Source organism: Budorcas taxicolor, chromosome 1 (assembly GCF_023091745.1).
Source record: "Budorcas taxicolor isolate Tak-1 chromosome 1, Takin1.1, whole genome shotgun sequence".
Taxonomy (NCBI): domain Eukaryota; kingdom Metazoa; phylum Chordata; class Mammalia; order Artiodactyla; family Bovidae; genus Budorcas; species Budorcas taxicolor.
Genome location: NC_068910.1, coordinates 8,234,818 through 8,262,389, shown reverse-complemented (window position 1 = coordinate 8,262,389; position 27,572 = coordinate 8,234,818). Strand labels below are relative to the sequence as shown.

At 46.5% G+C, this 27,572-nt stretch overlaps 2 protein-coding genes across 2 annotated transcripts in view; one reads left to right on the top strand and one right to left on the bottom strand.

Moving 5' to 3' along the window:
- The window catches only part of KLHL18 (kelch like family member 18), a 50,218-nt gene extending 32,594 nt beyond the window's left edge, over positions 1–17,624 (bottom strand). Inside the window, exon 1 of the mRNA XM_052636030.1 lies at positions 17,496–17,624. Within this exon, the coding sequence (XP_052491990.1) occupies positions 17,496–17,624 (129 nt within the window). The remainder of the gene's footprint in view (positions 1–17,495) is intronic.
- A 339-nt stretch (positions 17,625–17,963) lies between these two features.
- KIF9 (kinesin family member 9) overlaps positions 17,964–27,572 on the top strand; it is a 36,896-nt gene continuing 27,287 nt past the window's right edge. The window contains exons 1-5 of the mRNA XM_052637607.1: positions 17,964–18,094; positions 19,090–19,335; positions 21,233–21,330; positions 22,833–22,998; positions 24,729–24,835. Coding sequence (XP_052493567.1) covers positions 19,146–19,335; positions 21,233–21,330; positions 22,833–22,998; positions 24,729–24,835 — 561 coding nt within the window. The 5' untranslated portion in view covers positions 17,964–18,094; positions 19,090–19,145. The remainder of the gene's footprint in view (positions 18,095–19,089; positions 19,336–21,232; positions 21,331–22,832; positions 22,999–24,728; positions 24,836–27,572) is intronic.

Sequence of the window (27,572 nt, the reverse complement as noted above, 5' to 3'; positions counted from 1 at the left end):
TATTATGAAGAGGGAGGTGGACACATTCGCTAGAAAGAGAAAGATGTTGATCACTTATTTAAGACACCACCCTATGCCCCACCCACATCACACCTGATTTTCAGAGATCACACCCTGCTGAACTAGGATGAACTGTCTATACCTTGTGGAACCCAACACTGAGATACAGTGTCTAACACAAAAACATTCGTTCCTTTCGAAAAGGAAGTGAGCTCAGCCTGAAAAATAGAGGCATTCACAGAGGAGTCATGAATGGCCTGTATGGGCCTACTACCACCAGTTGCCTTTTTTTAAACTTCAGCTTCTTAACCATAGTTACACAATCAATCATCCTTTCTCCAACACCCCCATGGAGTTTCAGTGCTATTTAGCCTCAGCAAATAATGCAGCCTTGTCCATCAGCAATGCAGGAGGTGGACTGCCTGGAGATGCCCTGAAGCACTTGCCTTCAGACCTCAGGAACCTACCAATCCCCCCACGTTATTCAGCAACTGCCCAGCACAAAGCCAGTGAGGCCCAGCTGTCCATCCAAACCAGAATCTTATTCACGAGTCAGACATTAAGGCTCCTCCATGTTTGAGATGTGAAGCCTCAGTCTTAAGCATGATACTTTTCTGTTCTTATCAGTCCAGTGGACTTCAAACTCCTTGAGGAAATAAGGGTCATGTACATCCCCCAAATAGTTCAGTAAATATTTATTGAAATTAAAATACCAACTCCATTCCTTAATGGCTACCCAGAAAATCAATGAATCTTTGCAAAAATAAAGTAATATGGTAGGAAAAACAACGGCAGTTTCACTAAAAGTGATAGCCAAAATGGACCACAGCTTCCTTCAGTTAAATTTAGAGAAGGATATGGAAGACTGAGCAGGGGGCACTGTGAATTTTCTACTCATTTCCTTCAAAACTTTTTTACATATATAAGTAGATACAGTAAGGCTTTCCTCATAGCTCGTTTGGTAAAGAATCTGCCTGTAATGCAGGAGACCTGGGTTTGACTCGGGTTGGGAAGATCCCCTGGTGAAGGAAATGGCAACCCACTCCAGTATTCTTGCCTAGAGAATTCCAGGGACAGAGGAGCCTGGCAGGCTACTGTCCATGGGGTTGCAAGAGTTAGTGACTAAACCACCACCACCAGATACCGTAAACCTTCAAACAACCACAATGCTTGATGGCTAGTACAACAACAATCTATCACGAATATTCATTATCATCTACATATAAGATGACCTCTATATAGCTATGTAATATAAAGTTATTAACTATGTATGAATAATGTTTAATAATATATTTGCTACGAATCCTCTGTAATAGCAAAATGATGCTGAGAACAGCTCCAGGTAACAAGGAGCTGGCGGGGGCTCCAACAACTCCCAGTGCGATGAAGCAGTCTGCGGTGGGAGGATGCTGACCACACACGGCAAGAGCCTTGGCAGCACTTCAGCCCCCCATCTTTTCTCCTGTTTGATCACATGAGACAATGAATGACTGGTCTAGACTGCTCAGGCTGGTTCTGCTATTAAGAGTTAAGAGTTCTGAGCATTGTGGTCTGGAGAAAGCCCTGGGAAAATGCAAGAAAGAGGACCTTCCTTCCTGGTCTTAACAAATGGGCTCTAACCAAAGGTGGTTTCAGCTCTGACTGCCCCCTGGTGGTTACCTGCAGGCCCCCACTCAGCTCACCAGTTAGGTCTTCAAGGACCCCATGTATGAAAACGCCATGGAGACGGCGTCTGCTGCAGGCATCAAAGGACAGAGCAAACACAGTACTGGACTGACTGGGAACACACTGCAGGGGACGCAGAAATGGTGGGCAGCTATCTGCCGCAAAGATAACTCACTTTTTGAATCAGGGAAAATATCCTGACTCTGGATAGGGATAACAACACCCAGTGTCCGATTGCCCATCATAACTGGGGCATGTGACCTCCCTGAGGTCAGGTGGACAGGAACCAGGGCCACTGGGTGCCCTCCTCTGTAAGTGTGAACGGTGGATTCTGGAGCAATTTGACTCCTAGCTTACCTTCCCCTCTCCCCCCTCGCCCACCAAAATGAGATCCTGATCATTACAATAGCCCTAGAGCTAATAAGGAAATTGGTTTTTTTTAAATTTTAAAAATCTCGAAAAGAAGGTCTCCAGGCTGAGACCTGGAGAATTCTACCAAACATTTAAAAAAGGACTAATACCAATTCTAAACTATCTCTTATAGACAACAGGAGAGAAGGGGACAACTCAAACTGAAGTCAGTATTAGGCTAATACTCAAAGTAGACAAAAGGGAGCACAAAAAGAGAGGAAACTACAGACCGATATCCCTCAGGAATACAGATGCAAAATCCTTTAACAAATTACAAAAAGAATTAATCATATACTGCAACCAAATAGGGTTTATTTTGGGGATCCAAAGCAGATTCAATATTCAAAACTTAATCAATATAATCCACCATAAAAACAGGTTAGGCTTACCTGGTGGCTCAGAGGTTAAAGCATCTGCCTGGAATGAGGAAGACCCGGGTTCAATCCCTGGGTCCACCATAAAAACAGGTCCACCATAAAAACAGGTTAGAAAAAAAATAAATCACATGACCCTCTCAATCAGGGATGTACAAAAGAAAAAGCATTTGACAAAATTCAATACCTATTCATGATAAACACTCTAAAAAGACTAGGAATAGGGGGAATTGCCTCAACTTGATAAGGAACATCTACAAAAGATCGTTAGCTAACTGCATAGTTGCTGGTAAAAGACGGAATACTCCTCCCTGAGAAGAGGAGAAAGGCAAGGCTGTCTACTCCTACCATTGCTATTACGCACAGTCCTGAAAGTTTCAGCCAGTGCAGTAAGGTAACAAAGCCAAAGAAAAGGAATACACATCAGAAAATAAGAAAGAGCAGTCTCCTTATTTGCCAATGACACAATGGTCTATGTACAAAATCCAAGGCAATCTACCAACCCCCACAATCCCCTCCCCACACACACAAAAATGCCAAACGCCAACCAGAAATAACCTAGAACCAATGAGTGAGTTCAGCAAGGTCACAGTATATAAGGCCACAGGACACAATAGCATCATAGAAAATCAACTGTACTTCCACACACTATCTGTTAACATGTGTAAGTCAAAATCTAAAATATAATTACATAATTGCTCAAAAAAATTAAATGATGTGAATTTAACGAGTTAACAGGATTGATGTGCTACAAAATGCTGATGAAAGACATCACAGATCTAAACAAATGGAGAGACATACCGTGTGCAAGGATTACAAGACTCAACACAATAAAGATGTCGCTTCTCTCCAAATTAGTGTATAGATTTAATGCAATTCCTACCAAAATTCCAGCAAGAGTCTTTTTATAGCTATAAACAAGATTATTCCGAAATTTTTACGGAAAGGCAAAGGAACTAAAATACCTAAAGCAGTTTTGAACAAAAATTAAGTGCAAAGGGCCAAACAAGCACATGAAAAGATGTCTAACATCATTAGTCATCAGGGAAATGTAAATCAAAACTGCAACGAGATACCAGTTCACACTCATGAGTATAGCTATTATTAGAAGAAAGAAAAAAGGAAGAAAAGAAAAAGAAAAATGAAACAGAAAATACCAAGCGCCGATGAAGATGTGACAATACTGGGGGACCCGTGTGCACTGCTAGTGAGATGCAAAATGGCGCAGCTACAGCAGAAAGCAGTCTGGCTGTTTCTCCAAAAGTTAAACACAGAGTAACAATCTGACGCAGCAGTCCCACCCCCAGGTGTGTATCCGAAAGGACTGAACGCACAGTCTCAAAGATTTACTTGTACACTCGTGTTCACAGCGCCAGCATTCACAGTGGCCGAAAGATGGAGACAACCCAGGCGCCCGTCAATAGATAAGTGGATAAACAAAGTGCGGCATATACATATAACAGGTCACCGTTCTGCCCTAAAAAGGATGGAATCAAGACAAAGATGAGGCGCAGACTGGAAGGAAATATTTGCAAAACACATGTCTGAGAAAGGACTGTTATTCAAAAGATGCAAGAAACTTTTAAAAATCCATCAATAAGAAAACAGCTGAATTTAAAAATGGGCAGAAGACTTTAACAGACATCTCCCCAATACAGATGGCAAAAAATAAGTGTATGAAATAAGCATATTAAGACACTCCACACCATGTCATCAGGGAAATGCAAATTAAAACAATGAAGTAACAATACATATCCACTAGAATGGCCAAAACCCAGAGCACTGCCAACACTGAACGCTGGCAAAGACGTGGAGCAACAAAAATGCTCATTCATCACTGGTGGGAATGTAGAACGGGACGGCTACTTTGGAAGACAGTTCGGCACCTTCTGACAAAGCTAAACATATTCTTAGCGTGTAATCTGGCAATCATGCTCCCTGGAATTTTCCCAAAGGAGTTAAGAAAAGAGCTATCAAGCCATGAAAAGACATAGACGACCCTTAAATACATATTCAAGTGAAAAGAAAAAAAATCTTTAGAAGGTATATACTATATGCACCCAACTACCTAACATTCTGGAAAAGGCGAGAACTATGGCGACAGTACAAGGCTCACTGGTTGCCAGGGGATAGGGAGGAGCCAACAGGTGAGCACAGATGGGCCTCCAGGCCATGGAACGGCTCTGTGACACTATAATGGTGGACACGTGCCATTCATTCCTCAAAAACCTTGGAACATACACCACCAAAAGTGAACGCTAACATAAAGTACAGGCTCTGGGTGATACTGATGTGTCGATACAGGCTTATTGATCGTAACAAATGTACCACCCGGGTGCAGGGTGTTGACAGTGGGGAGGCTCTGTGTGCAGCACCAACAGGGAGTGTATGGGGAAATCTCTGTCTTCAGTTCAGTTGTGCTGCAAACCTAAAACTGCTCTAAAAAAACAAAAAAGACTTTTTTTTTAAAGGGGGATGAAATTCTAATACACCCTACAACATGGATGAATCTTGAAAACGTTATACTAAGCGAAATAAACCAGGCACAAAAGGACAATATTATATGATTCCACTTATATGAAGGGTGTAGAATCGTGAAAACCACACGGACAAGAAAATACTGGGTTCTGCAGTAAGTTTGTTTGGGTTTTTCCATAAGATGTCATGGAAAAACTCAAACGAACTTTTTGGCTGGCCCTATAAAACAAAGGAAACCAGGATCTGGGGGGAGGGGCATTGGGGACTTGTTACCTAATGTTTATAGAGTTCTGCTTCAACTGATGAAAAAGTTTCCAAAATACACAGTGGCACTGGCTATACAACACTGCAAATGCATCTAATGTCACTGAACTGTATGCTTAAAAATGGTTCAAACGGGGGAAACAGGTAAAATGAAATAAACAAAGGGGTAGGAGTAACTCTCCCCATTTCACTACTTGTCACACAGAAAGCTAGAGAAAGCACAGCAGTGTTGTACTGGAGCAGGGAGAGAGACACTCACCAACGAAAGAGAATGGAGAACCCAGAAGCCCCATCCAGGGATAGCCAACTGATTTCTCACAACTGTACAAAAGCATCTGCGCACCGCACATGGGAGAAAGAGAGTCTTTTTAGCAAATAGGACTGGAGCAGCTGGACACCCTTAGCCAAAAAAAAAAAAAAAAAAAAAAAAGAACTTCGACATACACCTCGGTTTTTACAAAAATTAACTGGTATCTTGAGAGCAAGCCAGCAAGCGGGAAATTCACGAAGCATTTCTATGGTGTAATCTTGAATAAACGTTTCTTCTTTGGGAAACCTCAGTTTTTGCTCTTAAGAGTGTCGACTGATTGGATGAGGTCCACCCCATTTGGAAGGTAATCTGCTCTACTCTAAGTTTACTTTTTAAACATTAATCACACCTTAAAAAATCACTCTCAGAGCAACATCTAGACTGGTGTCTGCTCAACCAACTGGGCATCACAGCCTAGTCAAGCGGACACACAAAATTAACCACAGCACCAAACCTGCTGGCAGGAATGTAAGATGGCACAGTTACTCTGCAAAACAATTTGGCGATTTCTTCTAGAACTGAAACTCAATTTACCACGTGGCATGGCAATTGTACTCTTGGGCACTTATCCCAGAGAAATGAAAACTGACATTCATACACTATCCTGTAAATGAATGTTCACAGCACCCTTTCTCGTAATATGTGAAAGCTGGAAAGAACCTAAAGGTTCAGTGGGTGAATAGTTAAACAAAACGTGGTACATCCATCCACACCATGGAACACTCCTCAGATCTATCAAAGAACTAACTATTGATACAACAAATTATATGACCCTCAAATGCACCATGCGGAGTGAAAAAAGCCAATCTCAAAGGTCACATACTCTGTGATTCCATTTTATACACCATTCTTGAAATGAGAAGTGGGGAACAAATCAGCGGTTGCCAGCAATTAGGGATGGTGGGAGGGAGGGCGTGGATGTGATGATGAAGGGGCAGCGCGAGGGACATCTTTGAGGTCACCAGGCAGCTCTGCCCTGAGGAAGCGGAGGTCACTGGTAACCCTGACAAGAGCAGATGGTGGTTCCCTGACATGATGAACTTACCTATCCCGAGTTCCACCAAAGGAGCAATCTTTCTCATGTTTCCTTGGATTGTCTAGCAATTAACACTCCTTATATGTTGAATGAATGAAGCTTGTGAATAAATCAACTCGATTTAAAATTGAGTCTGATCATGTCAGTCCCCATTTTGCTGAGCTCCCTACTGCCTGAGTCAGATCCAAATTCTAAACTGGCCCCCATCTACCTAACCGGTTTTATGCCTCACCATGGCCTCTCTTCTGGGCTTCCCTGGTGGGAAGAATCTCTGCCTGCAATGCAGGAGACCAGGATTCAATCCCTGGGTGGGGAAGATTCCCCTGGAGAAGGGAATGGCTACCGACTCCAGCATTCTCGTCTGGAGAATTCCATGGACAGAGGAGCCTGGCAGGCTGCAGTCCATGTGGTCGCAGAGCCAGACGAGACTGAGCGACTCACGCTTTCATGCCTCTCTTCTGAGCTGCTGCCAGTTCCCTTACATGGCCCTGTTCCCTTGCCTGGATCCTTATTCCTTACTTTTCTGCCTGGTGATTTACTCCTCAACCTCTGAAGATCCAGCTCAAATGCTCCCTCCTCTGAGGGGCTTCCCTGACCCCCAGGCAGCAGGCTCCTCCATTCCTGCACACTTGATATGAGCCTCCAGCACAGAAGATAAGATATACCACACTATGTTGCCCCTAATGAATGTCTTCCCATCCAAGCTGAAGAATCTTCCCATGGAAAGGAAAGATTGAATCCTAGCACTGAAAACAGTGCCTCATTCTTTAATCTGTGGAATCAATCCTAAAATGATTTCATCTAAAAGGTGAGAGCTCTCAGTCCTTCATCCGGGGTACAAGTCACACAACTTTTGATGAGTTTCACCTCATCTTTCTGGCTCAGGGCTGGGGGAGCCAGTGGAAGGAAGACACTGGCCCTTGACTAAAGAGAAGGTAAGGAGCATTACTTTCTGACCTTATCTGAAAATTCATCAGCTGAAGCAAAAGCCTCAAGAAAAAGAGGATACAGCTTGGGGCCAACCCGCGGAGGGCTTGCCTTCCACACTAACAGTGCATCTTGGACCCTAGAAGAAATAAACAAGCCTCGCTGTAGTTGTCCGGTTCAGGGCCATGTCCAACAAGGGGGTGGGGCTGTGTTCCTGGATAGCTTGCCTGCTAGCCCTGGACAGAGGCAGAAGGATGCTCATCCCATTACGAGCAGAAATGTTTAGTCCTCACAAACCCACGGGGCTGGGAATGAGACAAGCACAACAGAAAGCACAGAACTGGTTCAGTCCGGGGTTTTGATGCTGTTTTAAAGCACATTCTGTGAATGGATAGGCAACAAGGGCCTACTCTACAGCATATGGAACTCTGGTCAGTGCTGTGTGGTGGCCTGGATGGGATGGGTGTTTGGGGGAGAATGTACATGTATGTACATGTATATGTATGGTTGGGTCCCTTTGCTGTACACCTGAAAACTATAACACTGTTTGTTAACTGGCTAAACCCCAATCCAAAAAATGGCTTCCCTGATAGCTCCGTTGATAAAGAATTCGCCTGCAATCCAGGAGACCCCGGTTCAATTCCTGGTTCTGGAAGATCCGCTGGAGAAGGGATAGGGTACCCACTCCAGTATTCTTGGGCTTCCCTTGTGGCTCAGCTGGTAAAGAATCCGCCTGCAATGCAGGAGACCTGGGTTCGATCCCTGGGTTGGGACGATACCCTGGAGAAGGGAAAGGCTACCCACTCCAGTATTCTGGCCTGGAGAATTCCAGGGACTGTATGGTCCATGGGGTCACCAAGAATCAGAAATGATCGAGCAACTTTCACTTTCACCAATACAAAATAAAAATTAACAACAACAAAAAAAGCACAGTGTGAAACCCTCTGTGAGGAAGCTTGGGTCTCTCCGCTTTAGGGGGCCTCCCTGGGTAAGTGATTCAGGAAGGGGGTGAGGGAGGAAGTGGTTGACCAGCTAGCACTAAGAAAAGACCTGGGGCTACGGCCCCACGGACGAGCCAGTCAAGAGCTGGCTAAACATTCAGGCCTGTCCCCACCTCCTTCAAACCCACCCCCGCTTCACCCACGTCCAGTAGAGAAGGATGGGAGGAAAAAGGGAGACGGGAGGGAGGAGCCCTCAGAAACCACTGAGCATCTAACCATACCAACCACATTCGACTTGCAAATGTTTCTCACCAGCTCAGATGCCTGACCGTGAGAATTCGAGGAGTTCAGTCAGCATTCCACCCACCTTCCCAATCGCACCTTCCGCCTGGCTCCCTCATGTCTTACTTGCTCAAGAAACATCCTGCATACACTCCTGCAAGTCTGGGCCCTTGAACCAGCTCTCCCCAGGCTCTTCCTACCATGTCTGTCTGTCAAAGTCCTATTCATCTTGCAGGGTACCAAAGAGACACCATCCTCTTGATGAAACCATCACAAACCCTCTGAACTGGAAGTAACTGCCATCCCTCAAGCCTCTGGTGATACTGGTGCAGTTACAGAACTTACCACCCTCGGCCTTGTCTCACAGTTAACTGATGGCTATCTATTTCCCCTGCCAATCTTTAAAGGCCAAAGAAAGGGGCTGACTCCCACTCATGGCAGGGTGCCTCACACACGCAGCAAAGCATCACGCACAGCTAAATGCACTGCGACAATACGCTGACTGAAGGAGTATCTCCAACCTAAGCCAGAGGCCCTGGAGGGGCACTCAGCAAACACTTCTGAGAGCTTGAAACATGCCAAGAAGAGTGTTAGATAATAGATGCTTCCCATGCTTCCGAAGCTCAACGTCTAGAGGGGGAGAAAGACTCTCTCACATGTCTCTGTGTTAGTGTGCTAAGCAGGGATGGGGGGGGGGGGGCAGGTGCACAGGACGCAACAATCACCAGAGTCTACTTCAGAAGCTCCAGGGTGGGGCCTGAGAGTCTGCATTGCTTACAGGCTCTGAGGCAAGGCTGAGGCTGATGCCATGACACTATTCTGAGTAAGCAGGGGTTGAAGTAAAGTGGGAGAGATTAACTATACCTGGAAGGAGGTGAGAAAACTGTCATATTTCACACATCTCCCCACCGTAATAGGGCAAAAGAAAGCAGATGGCATGGGTCTCTGCCCATACAGGTTGGCAGGGAGTCAGGTGTGCAAATTTAGGACCACAAGACAGTGCTGAACAGACACAAATGCAAAGTGTTTTAAGAGAACAGAGGAAGGAGTGTTTGGCTGCTTCTCTCCCTTTGAGAAGAGAAAACTGCAAAAGGAGCTGTGAAGCGTGGGTAGGACTCTGCTGGCCGAGGGGAGAGGATACTCCAAGCCCCGGGAATATTAGAGTGGAGGCCCAGAAGAGGGAGAACTGATGTCCTAAGACAGAGTCAGCAGCTGAGACTGTGGGCAGCTAGGAGAGAAGGGCAGACAGGGGTCGGGTCTGAAAGAACTGGAGTATCGAGAACACAGGTGGAGATCTAGAAAAGTTGTTCAGGGTGGCCGTAGACACCCCCAGAACATCCTTAAGCTTCTCCCTCTTAAAGCTCACAGGAGGCAGCCACGGATTTCTGAGAGCAGCTTAGGATAATCAGAGGTTCAGTTAGATCAGCAGTCCTTCCATCTATCCTACGGAAAACCAGCCACCGCTCGCTGCTCCTGGGCTCCAGCACCCCACGGCTCTCCCCACATCTCGCCGACTTAGAGAGACGTGACGGCCTACAGATATGCGGGACAAAAGATGAGCTTCACCCAACGTGGGCAGGAGCCCCTCTGAAACCCACCAAGAGCTGAGCAGCTCTGTTCTACTTTCCTGCTCCGCCAACAAGTTTCTAACCTCTGATTTTCTTTGTGGTGTGGAAGAACAGATGTTCCTTCAAGAATAAGCCATAACTGGTCTCTTGCTCCGGCCATTAGCACTCTCCCTCCTGAGCGGGACAAGAAGGGGAAAGTGCAAACGATACTGTCTGCTTGCTTCATGAATTGTGGAAAATGCATCTTACCTTCGATACACCTGCAACCTTAGATACACCTCTAAGACCCGCTCTGCCTTGCCTTCATTGTCCCCTCATTCATTCATTCATAGATAAATAAATGTGATCTGGCTTCATTCATTCACATGCTCATTCAACACGTATCTATGAGGCGTACTGTGCTGTGCAAGGAGCTATGCTGGGCTGGGGGCTGCCTCTCCGATCTTGCGTCCTTTTACTTTTCTCCTGGGCCACTCTATTCTTATCACACCAGCTGCCTGCTACCCCCACAAACGCGAACTATGCTCCTGTTTCACTTGTGCTGATTATTCGCTCTGCCTAGAATACTCTTCCCTCAGATACGCTCATGGACTCCTCCTTCACTTCCTTTGGGTCTTTTACTCAAAGACTGGCTCAGGTCCCTCCAAAAAACCCAGCACCCAGTTCCCTTACTATTCTTCTTGACTTTTCTCCATAGCACACGTCACCGCTGGACATTTTATACCTGTTCATTTGTTCACTGTGCCCCGCTGGGGAAGGTAAGCTCATACCCACGGGGCTCTGCCTGCTTGGCTCCTGCCCCAGCACTTCGGACAGTGCTTGACTCAGGGAAGGTGCTGACATTATCTGCTGATACCCTGTTGAGTGAGAATGAAAGGGAGGCCACTTAGGACAGGAGAATGACATGGTCACACCTGGAAACCAATCCCCCGGCTGCACCAGGATAATCCCATAAAGGGTCTGCAGCGATTCTCAGCATGCTGCCAGAGTTAAAGAAACCCCGGGTTAGGAAAAGGTGAAGAGGGTCTGAATTGGGAGAGTGGGTTATTGAGCACTTGCTCTGCAGAAGCCTCACTAAGTGCGGCAATCACAGCCCCTGTTCTCACGGAGTTATAATCCTGTAGATAACTATGTAATTATCATTATTGATAAATGTCACAAAAGGCACGTGAAAGAGAGAGGATGAGATAAAGCCAATCTGAGAGTTTCAGTCCTGCATGACTAGACGGGTGGTGTGCCACCTTTAAACAAAGCAAGCAGAAGAAGAGATGGTTTAGAAGAGGCCTCATTTTACATTCAATAAGCGTAAGGGTCAACAGGACAAATGGAAATACAGATTCGGCGCTCAGGAGCGAAACAAGAGGTCGAAACCTAGATCTGAAAGGCATTTCTAATTTGTAGACTATGCCAAGAAAGATGCTGTTGGAAGACAGGTTAGCATAATGTGTTTCGCTGATCCTCTAGCTCTGTTAAGACGACATGACTTTTACATTTTACAAATTGCCACAGAAATAAAAACCTTATAACGTGTGTGCCTCACTTAAATGTACATCTCTTAGAACTTGATTTCATTTACGTGACCATTTGAAGTGCAGTCATGGGGCTGAGCTAATAAAAAATGTGGTTCCTAATGGCTGAAGCGACTTATTGCAAACACTGAAGAGTAAGGAAGATTACTCCTTAGCATGAAATGTTTCTGACCAGTGGATCTAGGCAGAGAGACAAATTCTGTTTTTAGTGTCTTTCCAGTTACAAAGCACTGTAAGTAATCTCACTGGCCCACTAGCTAACAAGTCTTCAGCTTATCTCTTCTTTTTAAATTGTAGTAGTTCAGTTCAGTTCAGTCGCTCAGTCGTGTCCGACTCTGCGAACCCATGAATCACAGCACGCCAGGCCTCCCTGTCCATCACCAACTCCCGGAGTTCACCCAAACTCAGGTCCATCAAGTTGGTGATGCCATCCAGCCATCTCATCCTCTGTCGTCCCCTTCTGCTCCTGCCCACAATCCCTCCCAGCATCAGAGTCTTTTCCAATGAGTCAACTCTTTGCATGAGGTGGCCAAAGTACTGGAGTTTCAGCTTCAGCATCATTCCTTCCAAAGAAATCCCAGGGCTGATCTCCTTCAGAATGGACTGGTTGGATCTCCTTGCAGTCTAAGGGACTCTCAAGAGTCTTCTCCAACACCACAGTTCAAAAGCATCAATTCTTTGGTGCTCAGCTTTCTTCACAGTCCAACTCTCACATCCATACATGACCGGAAAAACCATAGCCTTGACTAGACAGACCTTTGTTGGCAAAGTAATGTCTCTGCTTTTGAATATGCTGTCTAGGTTGGTCATAACTTTCCTTCCAAGGAGTAAGCGTCTTTTAATTTCATGGCTGCAATAAAATATACATAAAACTTACCGTTTTAACCATTTTTAGGTGTACAGTTCAGTGGCACACTGCTGCAGAACCATCACCACCACCTATCTTTAGAACCTCATCTTCCTAAACTGAAACTCAGTACCCATGAAACACTGACCCCGATTTCCTCCTCCCAGGCCCTGAGAAATCGCCATTCTACTTTCTCTTTTTATGAATCTGACTACTCTGGTTACCCCATTTAAGAAGAATCGTACAATATCTGTCCTTCTGTGACCAGCTTATTTTGAAACGTAGCATAATGTCTATAAGGTTCATCCATTTGCGGTTAGGGTCAGAATTCCCTTCCTCTTTAAGGTTGAGTAATATTCCAGTGGATACATGGAATATTATTGCACTGCATGTATGGAATGAAATGGATTGCATCTTGTTTATCCCTTCAACCACTGACACAGCACGCCACTGGGCTGCTTTCGTCTTTTGGACACTGTGAACAGTGATGCTATGAACCTGCTTGTACAAATACCTGTTCTTGAGCTTATTTTCCAAAAAAAGCATTTCTGTGTTCTCATCAGATATGCAGCACACTGCCCAGACATATTGGGCCGCAATACTGATCTACCTGGCCTGCCACAAGCCCAAACTCTGGCCTTTACCTTCCCAGCCCTGCACACAGCCAGTCAGGCCCATGGGAACACAGGAGCCATCATGGTCTCCTCTGGCCTGCCCCTGTGCAAGCAGCTAAGCATCCTCAGCTACCACTGAGATAGAAAGGGACCATGGTGTCTTTGGTTAATACTTCAGAATAGTCAGCTTCAAGCTTCAACAGAGCTGCAAGGCTTTAATAGATGAGATACTGGGACTTCTCTGGGGGTGTGGAAGCTGAGGTGCTCCCAAAGCAGGGGGCCCAGGTTTGCTTCCTGGTCAGGGAACTAGATCCCACGTGCTGCAGCTAAAAAGATCTCACAAAGAAGACAGAAGACCCACGTGCCACAACAGAGACCCGGCACAGCTCAATAAATAAATATTTAAATAATTATTTTAAAAAAAGATGAGATGCACAACGTAACAGTAGCTTCTCCTATGTCAGTTATCGGTCACAGACCAGGCCAGTCCCTTGATCAACTGCTGTGAGCGGGAAAAAAAAAAGTTTTTCTTTTCTGATTCACCTGTACTCTTTAACAAGACCTGCTTCCAATCTCTGAAACCACAGAAGTAGACACTAGGGCAATAAAGCAAGTGTAACCGAATCCACAAGTCTTAAACTTTACAGAGGCTGTATCAGTATACAACAGGGGTCAGCCAATGGGTCTGGCCAACACCTGTTTTTATAAATAAAGTTTTACTGGACCACAGCCAGACCTGCTCGTTTATGTACTATGTACAGCTGTTCCTGTGCTACAACACCCAGAGTTGGATAGCTGCAACTTAAACAGTGTGACCCACAAATCCTAAAATATTTACTATCTGGCTCTTTACAGAAAATGCTTGCCAGCTCCTGGTTCACACATCTTGGTTCATTCTTTCTTCTCCCCAACTAGAAACAATGATGTGATCCCGCTGTTTGGGTAGAAAAGGCCTAAATGGATTGTGAGGAAGTTGGCTGGTTTCTATGCCAAGGAGACAATGGGAGTGCCAACAGTCAACAAACCTAAAGTAGGAAGGCAGATGCCATACTTATAATTCACGAGGGGCTAGGAATACATCTTGGAGAAAGGACATGGTCTCATTTTCCATCAATCAGCACACAAGTTGAACCAGGTGTGGCCAAGGGGCAAACAATGGGATCTCATGTACAAAACAATAAAGGAACCACCTGCAGTAAGAAGCATCCCCAAAGACAGGCTTCTGACATTCACCCAGATGGCTGGCCAAGCGCCAGAAGCCACAGGATGAACCCAGTGAATGTTGCTCAGTTAGGAACTGATTTTCCAAGATACCTCAGTTGGGCTGCACACAGCAAGCCTACAAGGCCTGTATGTGCCCAACTTTAAGACCAAAGAAAGAACCTGAAGTCAGCAACAGAGCCATCAATGGTTTAACAGATAGCGGGGATCTTAAACGTCTGAAACAAGGTCCTGGAGTGACATCCCACTGTGTGCAGAAGGCAGGCAGGACATGGGGGTAGTCTTCACTCCCAAGTGGAAGGAGATGACCAGTAGTAGTGAACCTGATGTCAGGTGGGCTCATCAGTCACCAGGGAAACAAAGAGGGACCCCCCGGCCCCTGCTCCTTTGCTAAGAATAATCATGGGGTGAGGGGCGGGGAATAAGAGGGTGGAAAGGCCAGTCATGTGAGCAGGATATAGATGAAGCAGGTACTGGTTGGGCAGGAGATGTACAGAGAGCAAGACAACAGCCATCTTGAGTACCCTGACCATGTAACTCTCTCCACCTACAGTCAGGCAGCATCAAGCTCCTTCATTCATCTAAATCAGTGTCCAAATTTAACAACACCCCCGACATAACTCAAAAGAGCAAAACTGACTTTTTGATGAATATGAATTCATAACACAGGTGCCCACTGTGATATGTGAACAGGTGCTCTAACGGAACACACTCTTCCCCTTAATTTTAACTGCTCATCAGAAACAGGCAAGGCTGCAAAGGAAACACAACTACCTGAAAAAAGTGAGTGGAGAGCCCCGGTAATGAACAATATTCAGAAGCACAGTACTTCCCAATACAGGGTCATTTCCAAATCAAGAGTCAAGAAGTCTTAGGTCCAGAAGACTAGCAGAAAAAGCCCATGTCTGTCTCCTGTCCTGAAACAGAAGAGTGATACTGCACCTGGCCATACCCATCACTGTCCTTTGTGCTCACAGAGGACGCTGCTGACAGAGGACAGCTTGTTTCCTGCTCTGCTTATATACCATTAGCAGGGCAGGTGAGTAATCCGACAGAGGACGTAAAAGCATTGCTTCCACCAACCAACAGCTGTGTTGGATCTCAGATAATACAGCTTTGTGCCTTGGGCAATCCCTTAATATCGCTAAGCCCCAGGGTTTTTTCATCTGTGAAATGGATGGCTTTGTTAGAAGACCTCGATGGCTCCTTTTAATATGATTATTCTAGCTCTCTAATTATACATTAGTGCAACTCACTAACAACACATGACATAACAATGGCGTGCACCAACAAGTCCTTACCTCACTTCCTGATATCCGCCTCCACCTACTCTTTCATCACAAAATCAGTACGACAACAAATTAGGCAAGATTCCAGACTCAAGTATGTGGTCCTTGAAGTCAGCCTCAGTGAAAATTGTGTACTTGGGTTTAGTGGTTCATCTCTGTGTCTTAGAAGCTTTCCCTGGCTTACTCTTACAGCCTAAATGTTAATCCAAAAATTCACCCCCATTATTGCTTTTCACCAGTCTTTACTCACCCCAAGCGTTACTGCCACAAGCAGATCATTCTCTTGCTTACAAATCTCTAGAACCCTCAACACCTGCTTCCATGTGATCACTGTGAACAAAAAACCTCTCATTTATATTTATTTTCTGTTTCCTCTAGTCCAGCTCATTTTTCTCAAACCACTCACTCCCCACGAAAGATGCTGTCCCCTTGCTGTCCACTTCACTCCTCTTCTGGAAAACTAATCTCCTTCAAGAGGGCTTTTTAAAAATTATTATTAAAATTTTTTTTAATTTTTAATTGAAGGATAATTGCTTTACAATACTGTGTTGGTTTCTGTCTCAGAAGGGGTTTAGAGTGACAAAAACCTTAGGCCAGGCATTACGCAAAGAATACCGCAAGTTTTCTCATTTAATCCTCATATGAATACTAAGAATTAGAAATCATCCCTATTTTCACATTTGGAAAGCTGAAGCTAAGAGAGCTTAAGTAACTTGCCCAAGGATTTTAATCCAAATCCTTCTTCTATCTCCAAAGCCACACTCCTAACCATTCTACTTCACTGTCTCAGGAGGTCTGACTCAGAAATGTGGAAGAGGAAGTTTCCTTAACCCTGCGGAAACCAAGAAGAGCACAAAGATCTCTGCATAGTTTTATTTTTTAAACAGGGTCCTTCGCAGATGCTAACATCCTTCTAGCCAAAGCCCAACAGGGAACAGGATTTCCAGCATCTCCACCTGGAGGGCTCCACCTGGCTCAGCAGCTCGGCCGCGGAGCAGGACAGCATGCCTCCCCAGCAGGAATGGATACAAAAGCACGGGAGGAAGGCTGGGTCTTGTACCCAGAATGCCAACAAGGAACAGGTGGTTAAGAGAGCCCTGTCCCCAAGCGAGGCCATCAGTCCATTCTCCGGGACCTCTGCGGTGCTGGTAGCGTGACTTCCAGTGTGGGGTCAGGGGAGTGGCCCACCTCAAAAGATTTCCAGATCCGATTTTAAAAGCTCTTATTACGAGACAAGGCAGTAATCTAACAGTCCAGGGCGAGCAATGACTCCTCAGGAAGAGCCCACGCCTCTATCACACCGCAGCTAACTCGGAGGGGGCACGTCTGTGGTGACAAGAAAAGGTGCTTTTCCGTGGTGCCCATCAGAAGGTAGAAAGAGCCGCCGCCCCCTTCCTCCACAGAGCGGCTCCAAGCCCGTATTTTTTTTTTTTTTTTCCTCGTCTGTGTGACAGAAAAAGGAGGCGGGTACCCCAAGGTCCCCGAGGGCCTCAGCGGCGCACCTCTTAGCGTTTCCTTCCAAGGTCTGAGACTGAGAGGCTGACCCTGTCCGTCTACCCCCTCAGCCCCAAGCCCCCTCTGCCGCTCGGCACCTCTCTTTCCCCGCCGGTCGCTCTCACTCCCACCTCGTTTCCCCATCCCTCAGCGCGCTAGACCTCTCTTCCCCGATGCCCCCATCTCTCTTCCCTCCCCGTTCGGCCCCCGGGCCTTTCAGCCCCACGCTGCCCGGCCCCTGGGACCTTGAGCGTCACGTCGCACAGCTTGCCCTGCCGCCGGATCTCCTCCATGACGCCGTAGCCGCGACTAGGCAACTCGGACACGGAGAAGTGCACCAGGTCCTCCAGCTCCTCCGCGCCGTCCTCCACCATCTTCCCCGGCCGCCGAGACTGCGCAGGCCTGGCTGTGCTGGCTCGGAACTAAACTGGGCGGGGCGAGGGCGCGGGCGGACGGCGGCCCGAGGCGCTGGGCCGGCGTCGAATGGGCCTGCGCGGCCGCCGTAGTCTCAAACTGCTCTGCGCCGGAAGCCGGGCCTCGCGGTTTCCCAGGTCTTGCTGCTCCGTTCCCCAGCTACCCAGACCCTGGCTTCGTGCCTGCAGCTCCCGCAGTCTTTCTGGATTAATCGGTCCCATCGCTCGTCCTCCTCTTTCGGCTCTGACCTTATTCGTATCGCAACAGAGGACCGCGGACTTCGTTTCCGCCACCACCTCGTACTTCCGGAATAGCCAGAAGCGGCCCGTTGCCACGGCAACCGTATACACAGGCTGACAGCAGCGCTGCCGGTATTCCGTAGCTGCTAATGCAGAGGTCCGGCTGGGAGAGGGCTCCTGCCTCCCAAGCGGTGAGCAGGGGTCACGCGCGCTCGGGATGGGGAGAAGGGAGGCTGGAAAGGGGGGTGTTCGCCCGCTGACGGACAGCTGCTGGAATCTGAAGACCGCTCCTCGCGGGAGTTCCCAGGCTTGGCTCACTGGTCTCCTCCACCCGGCGGAGGAAGGTGCGGTGTCGAGGGGATTCTTTCAGCCTTTTTGCCGCTTAGGGCCTTCGGATCTAATATTCCCTGGTTTTACGAAGGTTCTGCGTCGCGCCTGAGGTTCAGGGACCTCTGCTCTTCTGGACCCTTTTTTATTCGTCGGTTTTCTAACTCGGGAAGCCTGGCGTGCTGCAGTCTACGGGGTGGCAAAGAGTCGGACACGACTAAGCGACTGAACTGACTTACTATAGAGAGCTTCGGGATTACCAGTCCCGACCCTTTGCTTTATAGATACAGAAACCGCTCCAGAGAGACACAGAAATGGTCCCAAGGCCCATTGCCTCCCAGACTCCACGCACAGGTCCAGCCCGTTGGGTTAGAAAAAGGAGAAAGGCCAGTTCGGCTTGGGTCCGAGTTTGGGGACTTAAGATGCTGCTGCCTTTTTGGTGGCTGTGATTGTTCTCCTTGAGAGTCTGTTCTGGACAGGAGCGCTGGAAGACAGGAACCCATCTGAACCTCTCCTTTTCTCCATTTTAGGGGTGCTGGGTGGCAATCTGTTCATTCTCACGCCTACAACAAGTGAGGAAACTGTGAGCCTCTAAGTAGAGAGGGCTCCTGGCGACTACTCAGAGGTTCACTTATTTACACCAGAGATATCTAAGGGTGGTGTCCATGAGGGAGAGGCATTCCCCACAAGATCCTAGAGAGAAGGACCCTACTAAAAGGGTGAGCGTGGTGAGGAGCTGAGATGGTTTTTTCCAAATGGTGCCTGGAAACCTAGTGTCCTCCTGGAAGGGCTGTGGGCTCAGGGGTTGGTGGTGGTGAGGGGAGGGAGTGACATCCTGTGCCCTTTGGGACTCTCTCAGTAGTGACTGAAGATGGACCCACACATGGAGATTCAGCCACGCTCTGACTTCCAGCCATGACCACCACCATCACCAGTCACCATTTCTTAAGCACCTGCTCTGTGCTTGGCACTGTTCTGGACTTAGCAGGGGGATTCAAACGAGATAAAAGGCACCATCCAGTCCTTCAAGCAGCTTGTCATTTAATTTGGGAGCTGCAACTGTCTCAAATGATGCAGTCTAAGAACAGTAACAAGCATTATTTCAGTAAGTGCAAGATGGCATGCATGGGGTCCCTAAATGTCTGGTGTTTGAGGGGCACAAAGGAGGCATGCAGTTAATACAGAAGGTTTGTCTGAGGAGAATATGGCTCCTGGCGCGAGCATGGGGAGAATTGGGAAGCATAGATAGAATGGCTGCATGTGCATGTTGGCAAATTCCTGGGCAGAAAGGGAGCAGGCTCTGAGGGGAGGGTGATGCTTGGAGCTGGCCTGTGCTGCTCCTGGGCTGTCCGTGGGTAGGGGCTGCCAGGAGGGAGTTTGAGGCACCTGCCCCAGAACATGCTCCTTTTCAGAGGGCACCCTGGACAGCATCTTAACTTCCCTGAGGAGGAGGATGGGCCCTCAGACCGGTATGGGGAACTTTAGAGAGTGACACTGCTTGCCTAAATAAGCACACCTCCCTCCACTCTCCACTTTCCCATAGCCTAGATCAAAGTGAACCTGGAGATGAGATAATCCCTTCAGTTTTCTCATTTCGGCAGTCCTGTTAGAGCTACTTGGGACTTTTTATTTCTAGAGCTCAAACTTACAAACAAAATTTTTAGACCTGAAATGGGACAAGGCACGATCCTTACTCACCTGAATACCTTTCACTTTCATTTTCTAAAAATGGAAAGATTTTTAGCTTTTCTAAGAATTTGTTGACATTTTCTCTCAGTACTTCATCTTTTGTCATCAGTGTATAAGAGGCATCTAAAGATCTGATTACATTTTAAGTTCCCCCTTAAAGCAGTAAAAATCAGTGTGATTATTACTTCTATTTAATAACTTTCTTTGCTTCTCCACTCTTGATCAATGTTAGAACCAGAATTTACTAGGTGATAGTATTAAATATATTTACACAGACATTCTGAGGAGAGCCTAGTGTGATTTGACCAATGAGACTAGTATCCAATAAAATGTGAGATTTCTTAGTTATCATTTGGAGGGTGTGGTACAATTTGTTTTTTTTTTTTAATGTTTGTGAAGTACTTTAGTCATACAAGATATTGGAGATCTAATTGACAACAGCCCCTTTTCTAGCATCTCTTCTAATTGGTGTCTTGCTTGACTATCTAAGATGTTTATAGTCCTTATTTTGAGAGTCTTTTCCACTATAGGAAAATTCTACATAATAATGTTATTTACCTAAATTTCCCTCCCTGTCACTTACAGCTTTAAGCCTTCATCCTATTTGATGAAACTACATTTGGTGTTTCACATTTTATTACACATGGTAATCATTCATGATAGTATAAATGAAGGAACACAAACGTGTGTCTACCCGAAAATGATGAGAATGCACATAATTAGGTTTTAAGAGAGGCAGAGGAGGTAGGGGACTGATTTTTCTCTCAGTGGAGTGGTGGAGAAGAAAGAATATTTGATTGCAGGCTCCATTAACTATACTTCCAGGAAATCTTTTTTCTGATCTATGTTAGTCTAATGGAGGTAGAGGATGAGGTGCTACATCTCAGGTAAGGTATGTTAATGAAAAAAAAAAAACCAAACTAGTTCTAATGCATTTCATAGTAAGTATTTTAAGAGGAAAATACAATGAAGAAGGCAAAGTGTAAGTGGACTCTGATACAGAACATTTCTAGAATCCACGTCTAAACTTAGGCCACTGAAGGGAGCATTCTTTTTGTTTTGCATTTTGGTCTCCTAGGGGGTCGGTGGAGAATGGTGAGGCACCTGATCAAGTTGGATGTACACAGACTTGTTGAGCAGGATCCTGTGGGCAGAGCCCTGAGATGCTAGGGGGCAAAAAGGAAGGCTGGCTCCTGAGAGAGGAAAACATGGGCCACACATCATGCTTTCCGATCTTGCTGATCAGTGACATCTCCCTTCTAATGGTTGCTTGAGGATGACTACTGAAAATGTTGCTGTTTTCTTCTTTTTAGCTAAAATGGGTTCTAGGAAAAAAGTTCACGCGTTTGTCCGTGTCAGACCCACTGATGACTTTGCTCATGAAATGATCAAATATAGAGATGACAACAAAGTAAGTACCGTTGTGTCTGCCTTCACCTGCCTGAGAATCTCTCGGTGCTTTCTCACTACACTGTTTTCAAACCACCTTCTAAGGACCAGGACAGAACTGGTAAAAGTTCAGATGGAATCTAGAATCCTTCAAGTCCAGAGCACTCCCCCCACCAATGCTGTCGATGAGGAAGCTCATGAAACTCCCATTTTTATTGCCTTTTTGGTTAATAGTTTACCTTTATCCTTGTATCTGACCCTGGAAGGTGACATTTGTCCACACTCATAAAACTTTCTGGTGATCAGATCTCCCACTGTACAATCTCCCAGGGAGTACAGTAGGAATGTCTTCAGTTGATTATTGTTCAGCTTACCAAAGAGTGGGAGAAACTCTTATGGCGAGAACTGGAAAGATCTATCCCTCCCCATGTCCTCACCAATGTCTGAGGACTATTCTGAAGCCTGAGACAGATTTAGCACACCTTGAGAGTTATGAAATGTTTTTATTCAGCAAACATTTGTGGATCTACTATGGGCAGCATGGAGACATTGTTCAAGGGAGCAATTCAGAGGTCAACTTTTCAAACTTCTAAAGTCCTAGCAGTCAGAAAGAAACTCAGGTGCAGCCCTGTGAAGTGCACCCTGCTGGACGTGGATTCAGTGACCCTGAAGCACAGAACATTTAACTTATGAATGGACCAAGCCCTGCTCTGTTGATCTTATTTTTTCTGCATGTGGCTGTGTCTTGGCTTCTGGATTAAGGCAGCCAGTGTAAGAGTCCAGTGAGAGTCCATTTACATCAGAAGTCCTCATTTCAAAGATTGGAATCTACCATTAGCCTAGCCCAATAGATTTCTAAACCAGCTGCTGCCACAGAGGCTTGCCATAGAGGGGTCTAAAAATCTAAAAACAAAATTTTTAAAAACCTTTGCATGTGAAAACGTGCTGATTACAAGTTGGCAGGCACGCTTGCTTTAGTGCCAGTGAGTTGCTATGTCGGAATAGTCCAGGGCCTTTCCTGTGGCCGTCACTTCTTCACTGCTCACCGTGACCCACAGTGTGTGAGGGAGTGGTTGCTCGCCACCACCCTGAGGGAGGCCTGGCCTCCAGTCACCAAGGAGCTAGGGCTCTAGCCCAGGCCTCCATTCCCAAGCACACTGTTCTCTCTGGCCTGTTTCAAGGCATTCCTGTGCTTATTGGACTTAACCTAAAACTTGTTTAATGAGAATGTGATAAACGTGCTTCACCCCATATCACAGAGGAGGGAACTAAGACAGACAGCCCCCTGTCCACGAGGGTGAGATGTGCTGGAACCAGCATGTGCTCCCGTCTCCTGCTCCTTCCACCCTGAGGGTATCTGGCCTCCCCGAAGTGGCTCCCTTCCCCCCATCCTGAAGGTCATCCAGGATACATACAAGTCCCTGTTCTTCCTCGAGTTCACCTCCTCTGTTTCCTCCAGGTCAGGCCTTGGCTGCCGTTGACTTTTTTATACCAGTTTCTTAAGGAGTCTTCGTTTCTTCCTAGACCATTGATATTCACTTAAAAAAAGATACTCGGAGGGGAGTTGTCAATAACCAGCAGACAGACTGGTCATTCAAACTGGACAGAGTTCTCCATGATGCCTCCCAGGACTTGGTTTACGAGACAGTCGCGAAGGATGTGGTTTCTCAGGCCCTCAATGGCTTTAACGGTAATTTAGTTAATTGTTGTTTTAATGTAAGAACCTGGGAAACACCCCCACCCAGAAAGAGGTACAAGGATTTTATGGTGAATAAAATAAACTACAATTTCTCTTACTAACTTTTGTTTGTCTCCATGTTCTTATGGTGGAAAACTTTGGTGACATGGTGGTCACGGCTTGACCCATGGTCCTGGGTTCCTACCTTCATAGGACGATTTAATGACCCTGTCTCTCTACAGGTCATGGGGATTCAAATATTATCCTGTTTCAAATTCCTCGAATATTAGTTTTGAAACAATGTCTTTAGGACAAATTTGATGGAGTCAGAACATTTTTCTTCTGGCTATCTGCCAGGAGCTATTTCCATTTATCCTACCAGCACAATTAATCTGTTCCATTCCAGTATTAGGTTATTTACATATATCACTAAAAACTTGAGTAGAGTTTGATATTCTTAAGGTAAAAGCTTAACAAAAAAAGCCATTTAGCAAATTAAAATTTATAGGGAAATTTGTACAAACTTGTTCAGTCTAATATCCTTAGAAAAAATACATCACAGTCTGTAGACTGTCTGTCTGGTGGCTCCTGACTAGCATGTTCCCCGTTTGCAAGTTTTAGGTCTTCTGTTTAAAAGTCAGTTGAGTGTAGAAGCCTGAACATTGTAGCCTGTGTGTGATATATAGGTGTGGTCCTTATTCGTCCTGAGGGGATGTGGCCCTGAGGAAGTAGAGACAGAGGAGCTAAGGCCCAGGAAGGCTAAGAGTCATGGGCTCTGGGTGCTGTGGACCCACAAATGGGCTCTGAGTCCCAGCTAAACTGATTCCTTCCTGCACATTGGTGCAGGATTAAAGATACTATTTCTGACTCCAGTGCAGATGCTGAATTCAGGCCTCTTGTGTTAAAACCTACCAATCCCAGGAACTAGAGCATCCATGTGGAAAAGGCAGACACTGATTTCCACCACCCAGTGTTGCCTGGGCATTTCTGCTGTGTGAATATCTACAGAAGCAGCCTTTGGGTTAGGTCTGGTTCAGGCTGCCCAAGTCAGGAGGATGAGCAGATGGGAAGTGGAGCCCAAGGTGACTGGTTTGTGTCCCAGGGCCTGGTGGTGATGGTAGACCTAAAGCACAAGTGAGGTGCCCTCTTCCCAGAGAGGGCACTGGGACAGATCAGGACCTAGTCACAGTATTCGGTTTCTGAAAGTGGCCTGGGACCAACTTTAGTCTTGTGGGAATGTGCTGTCTACAAAGAATTCTCACCAGTAACAGAAAGTGCCCTTCCCACTCCCATCTCTTCCTGGGGATTTTGAAAGCTCTTCTTTCTTTCTGTCTGGGCAGCCTCATGGGCAGACCTAGCCCCGAGAGCCTGGCTGTCCATGGTCTTGCTGAAGAAGGGCTGGGTTCAATGCTCTCATCACCCTCATCTTGCTAGGAAAATTCCCAGGTCCTCTGTAGCCTGGAGTTCCCGGCTCTCCTCAGAAGCCCTCTTAGAAGGGGAAGCAGTAGAGCCCTCCATGGACCACAGATTCAGAGCAGCTGTCTGTGTTTGACCTTTTACATCCTGTTTCCCTGCTCAGCCACTCGCCCTACATGGCAGGAATTCCCGATGTCCTTAGCTGCTCCTGGTGGCCACCTTCACACCAGGGTTCTGGCTAGCGCTGGGCATGCTGGGGGAGGGAAAAGCTGTCCTTAGATCTATTTTCTTGGATGTCACCAAAATGTGTTTTGAAATGTTTGCAGGCACCATCATGTGTTATGGGCAGACAGGAGCTGGCAAGACGTATACTATGACGGGGGCAACCGAGAATTACAAGCACCGAGGGATCCTCCCTCGTGCCCTACAGCAGGTAGAGAGTGGGCCGGTGGGTGGGATGGCACACAGAAGCTGCCCATCCCAGGCCAGCTCCTGGAGCCAGTGGGATCCAGGCCTCCAAGGAGCTGCAGCCTGTAGGGGAGACAGGTTATGCATGGTGGAGAGTGTGTGTGTGTGTGTGTGTATGCGTGTGTGCGTGCGTGTGTGTGTGTGTGTGTGTGTGTGTGTGTGTGTGTGTGACTGACTCTGACCGATTCCCATGCTAAGCTTGTTTCCCATTTGGTAAAGAGTGTGTCGGATGTGCAGACTGCCTTCTTGCTGCTCAGTTGGCCTGTGGCCCTGTAACAGAGGGTACGGAGGACCTAGTTCTGTTCCTTCCTGGTTTTAATGAGGGGGAGGGACCATTGCAGTGCTTCCTTACTGGCCTGCTCTGGCTTCTTCCACCACCGTCACCCCAGAAAGAGCAAAGGGAAGGAGCAGGGCACATGAGCTTTCAGGACCAAGCCAGCCCTGGGGGTCTGAGAAGTGTGACTGAAGACAGGACAGGAGGGCGTTCGTTTGGAGTCTGCTAGCCTATGTTCTAGGAGAAGGCAATGGCACACTACTCCAGGACTCTTGCCTGGAAAATCTCATGGACGGAGGTGCCTGGTGGGCTGCAGTCTATGGGGTCGCTGAGAGTCAGACACGAGTGAACAACTTCACTTTTACTTTTCATTTTCATGCATTGGAGAAGGAAATGGCAACCCACTCCAGTGTTTCTGCCTGGAGAATCCCCGGGACGGGGGAGCCTGGTGGGCTGCCGTCTCTGGGGTCGCAGAGTTGGACACGACTGAAGCGACTTAGCAGCAGCAGCAGCAGCCTGTATTCTGTGAGGACCCTCGTTTTGGAAGTGGGAGGCAGAGGATTTTTCCCTAAAAAGCAACTTGAGGTTTTTTAGCCCTGTCCAATAGGAAGTGAAGTTGCCCCTCTTGTGCATAACCATCCATGCTATAATTTTTTTGAAGCAATATTCTTAACATCCCACTGTCAATGCCTCAGCATCTTAGACCTTTTTTTCCCCCATCTTATTTACTTTATTCAGTAGGCAGTGAGGGTCTCAAAAATCTCTCTCTTCATCAGATGTTTGGTCTCCTTGTAAAGCTTTGGGTTTTTGAGGTTGAACATGGAGCTTTACTCCATCAATAACATGATTTTCCCATTGTAGTGCATTGTGAAGTTCTTCTGAAGAAAAGTGAATCCAACCCATACCTTTGTGAAAGCCAGTGTCTCCGTCAAAAGGAACAGTACACTTTCTTACATGGCTAAATTGTGCAAAGTGTTCTCTCAGCTCACTTGAGGCCACCGTCCCTGGAATTTTTCTGACAAACACAACCGGTCGGCTGATATCTGTACGCAGTACCATAGCGCCCCTCACTGCCGAAGCTGCCATCTTTAGCATCTTAGACCTTGGTAATCTAGCTCGGTGCTGCGCAACAGAAATTTAATGTAACTCACATACGCAGTTTTAGGTTTTCCAGTAGCCACATTTTAAAAAGTAAAGCAAGTGAAATGAATTGTGGCTTAGCTGGTAAAGAATCCACCTGCAATGAGGGAGACCTGGGTTTGATCCCTGGGTTGGCAAGATCCCCTGGAGAAGGGAAAAGCTACCCACTCTAGTATTCTGGCCTAGAGAATTGCATGGAATGTATAGTCCATGGGGTCGCAGAGTCAGACATGACTGAGCAACTTTCACTTAAATGATACATAATATATAATAATATATTTTATTTAACTCAATATAGCCAAAATATCTCCATATGTAATCAATGTGAAAATTACTGAGATATTTTACATTCTTTTTCCTTACACTAAATCCTTGAAATGTATTTTACATGGGCTTCCCAGGTAGCTCAGTGGTAAAGTACGCCCCTGCAAATGCAGGAGATCCAGGTTCAATCCTGGGGTTGGGAAGATCCCCTGGAGAAAAAAATGGCACCTGACTCCAGTACTCTTGCCTGGAAAATTCCACAGACAGGAGCCTGGCAGGCTACAGTCCATGGGGTCTCAAAGAGTCGGACATGACTTAGCGACTAAACAACAACACGTATTTTATACTTACAGCCCATTTCATCCTTTTTTTGGCTGCACTGCGCAGCATGTGGGATCACAGTTTCCTAACCAGGATCGAACCCACACTCCCTGCATTGGAAGGATGGAGTCTTAAGCACTGGACCACCAGGGAAGTCCCCATTTCAATTTAGACCCTAAATATTCATCAGAAATAGTTTCTCTGTATTTATATTTCATGCAATTGACAGTTGAAAGGGTGGACTCATAAACACAAATTGTTCCAAACATACTTAAAAGTTTACCAGTAATTGAATTTAGTATCAGTTTTAATTATTTAATTAAAGTTAAATAAAATTCCTCATTTGTGTGAGCCACATTTCAAGTGCTGAGCAGCCACCTGTGGTTAGTGTCTGGCATGTGGCATAGCACAGAGCTAGCCTGTTAGGATAACGGGGGACTTCAGGGATCATCCAGCCCAGCTCCCCATTTAACAAATAAGAAAGTTAAGGTTCAGAGACGGGGAAAAGACCAGCCCAAAGTCACCTGCTGGTAAGCACTGGGGAGGGTAGTCGGAGTTGAGAAGGCTGAGTTCTGGCTTGGCTTTTTCCCTTATTAGCCGAGCCACCACACATGGGTGTGGCCCCTGCCCTGCTTCAGTTGCAGTGGAGTTAGGAGGATAGAATCAAATAATGGATGTGAAAGAAGCTTCTGTGTGGTAAAAC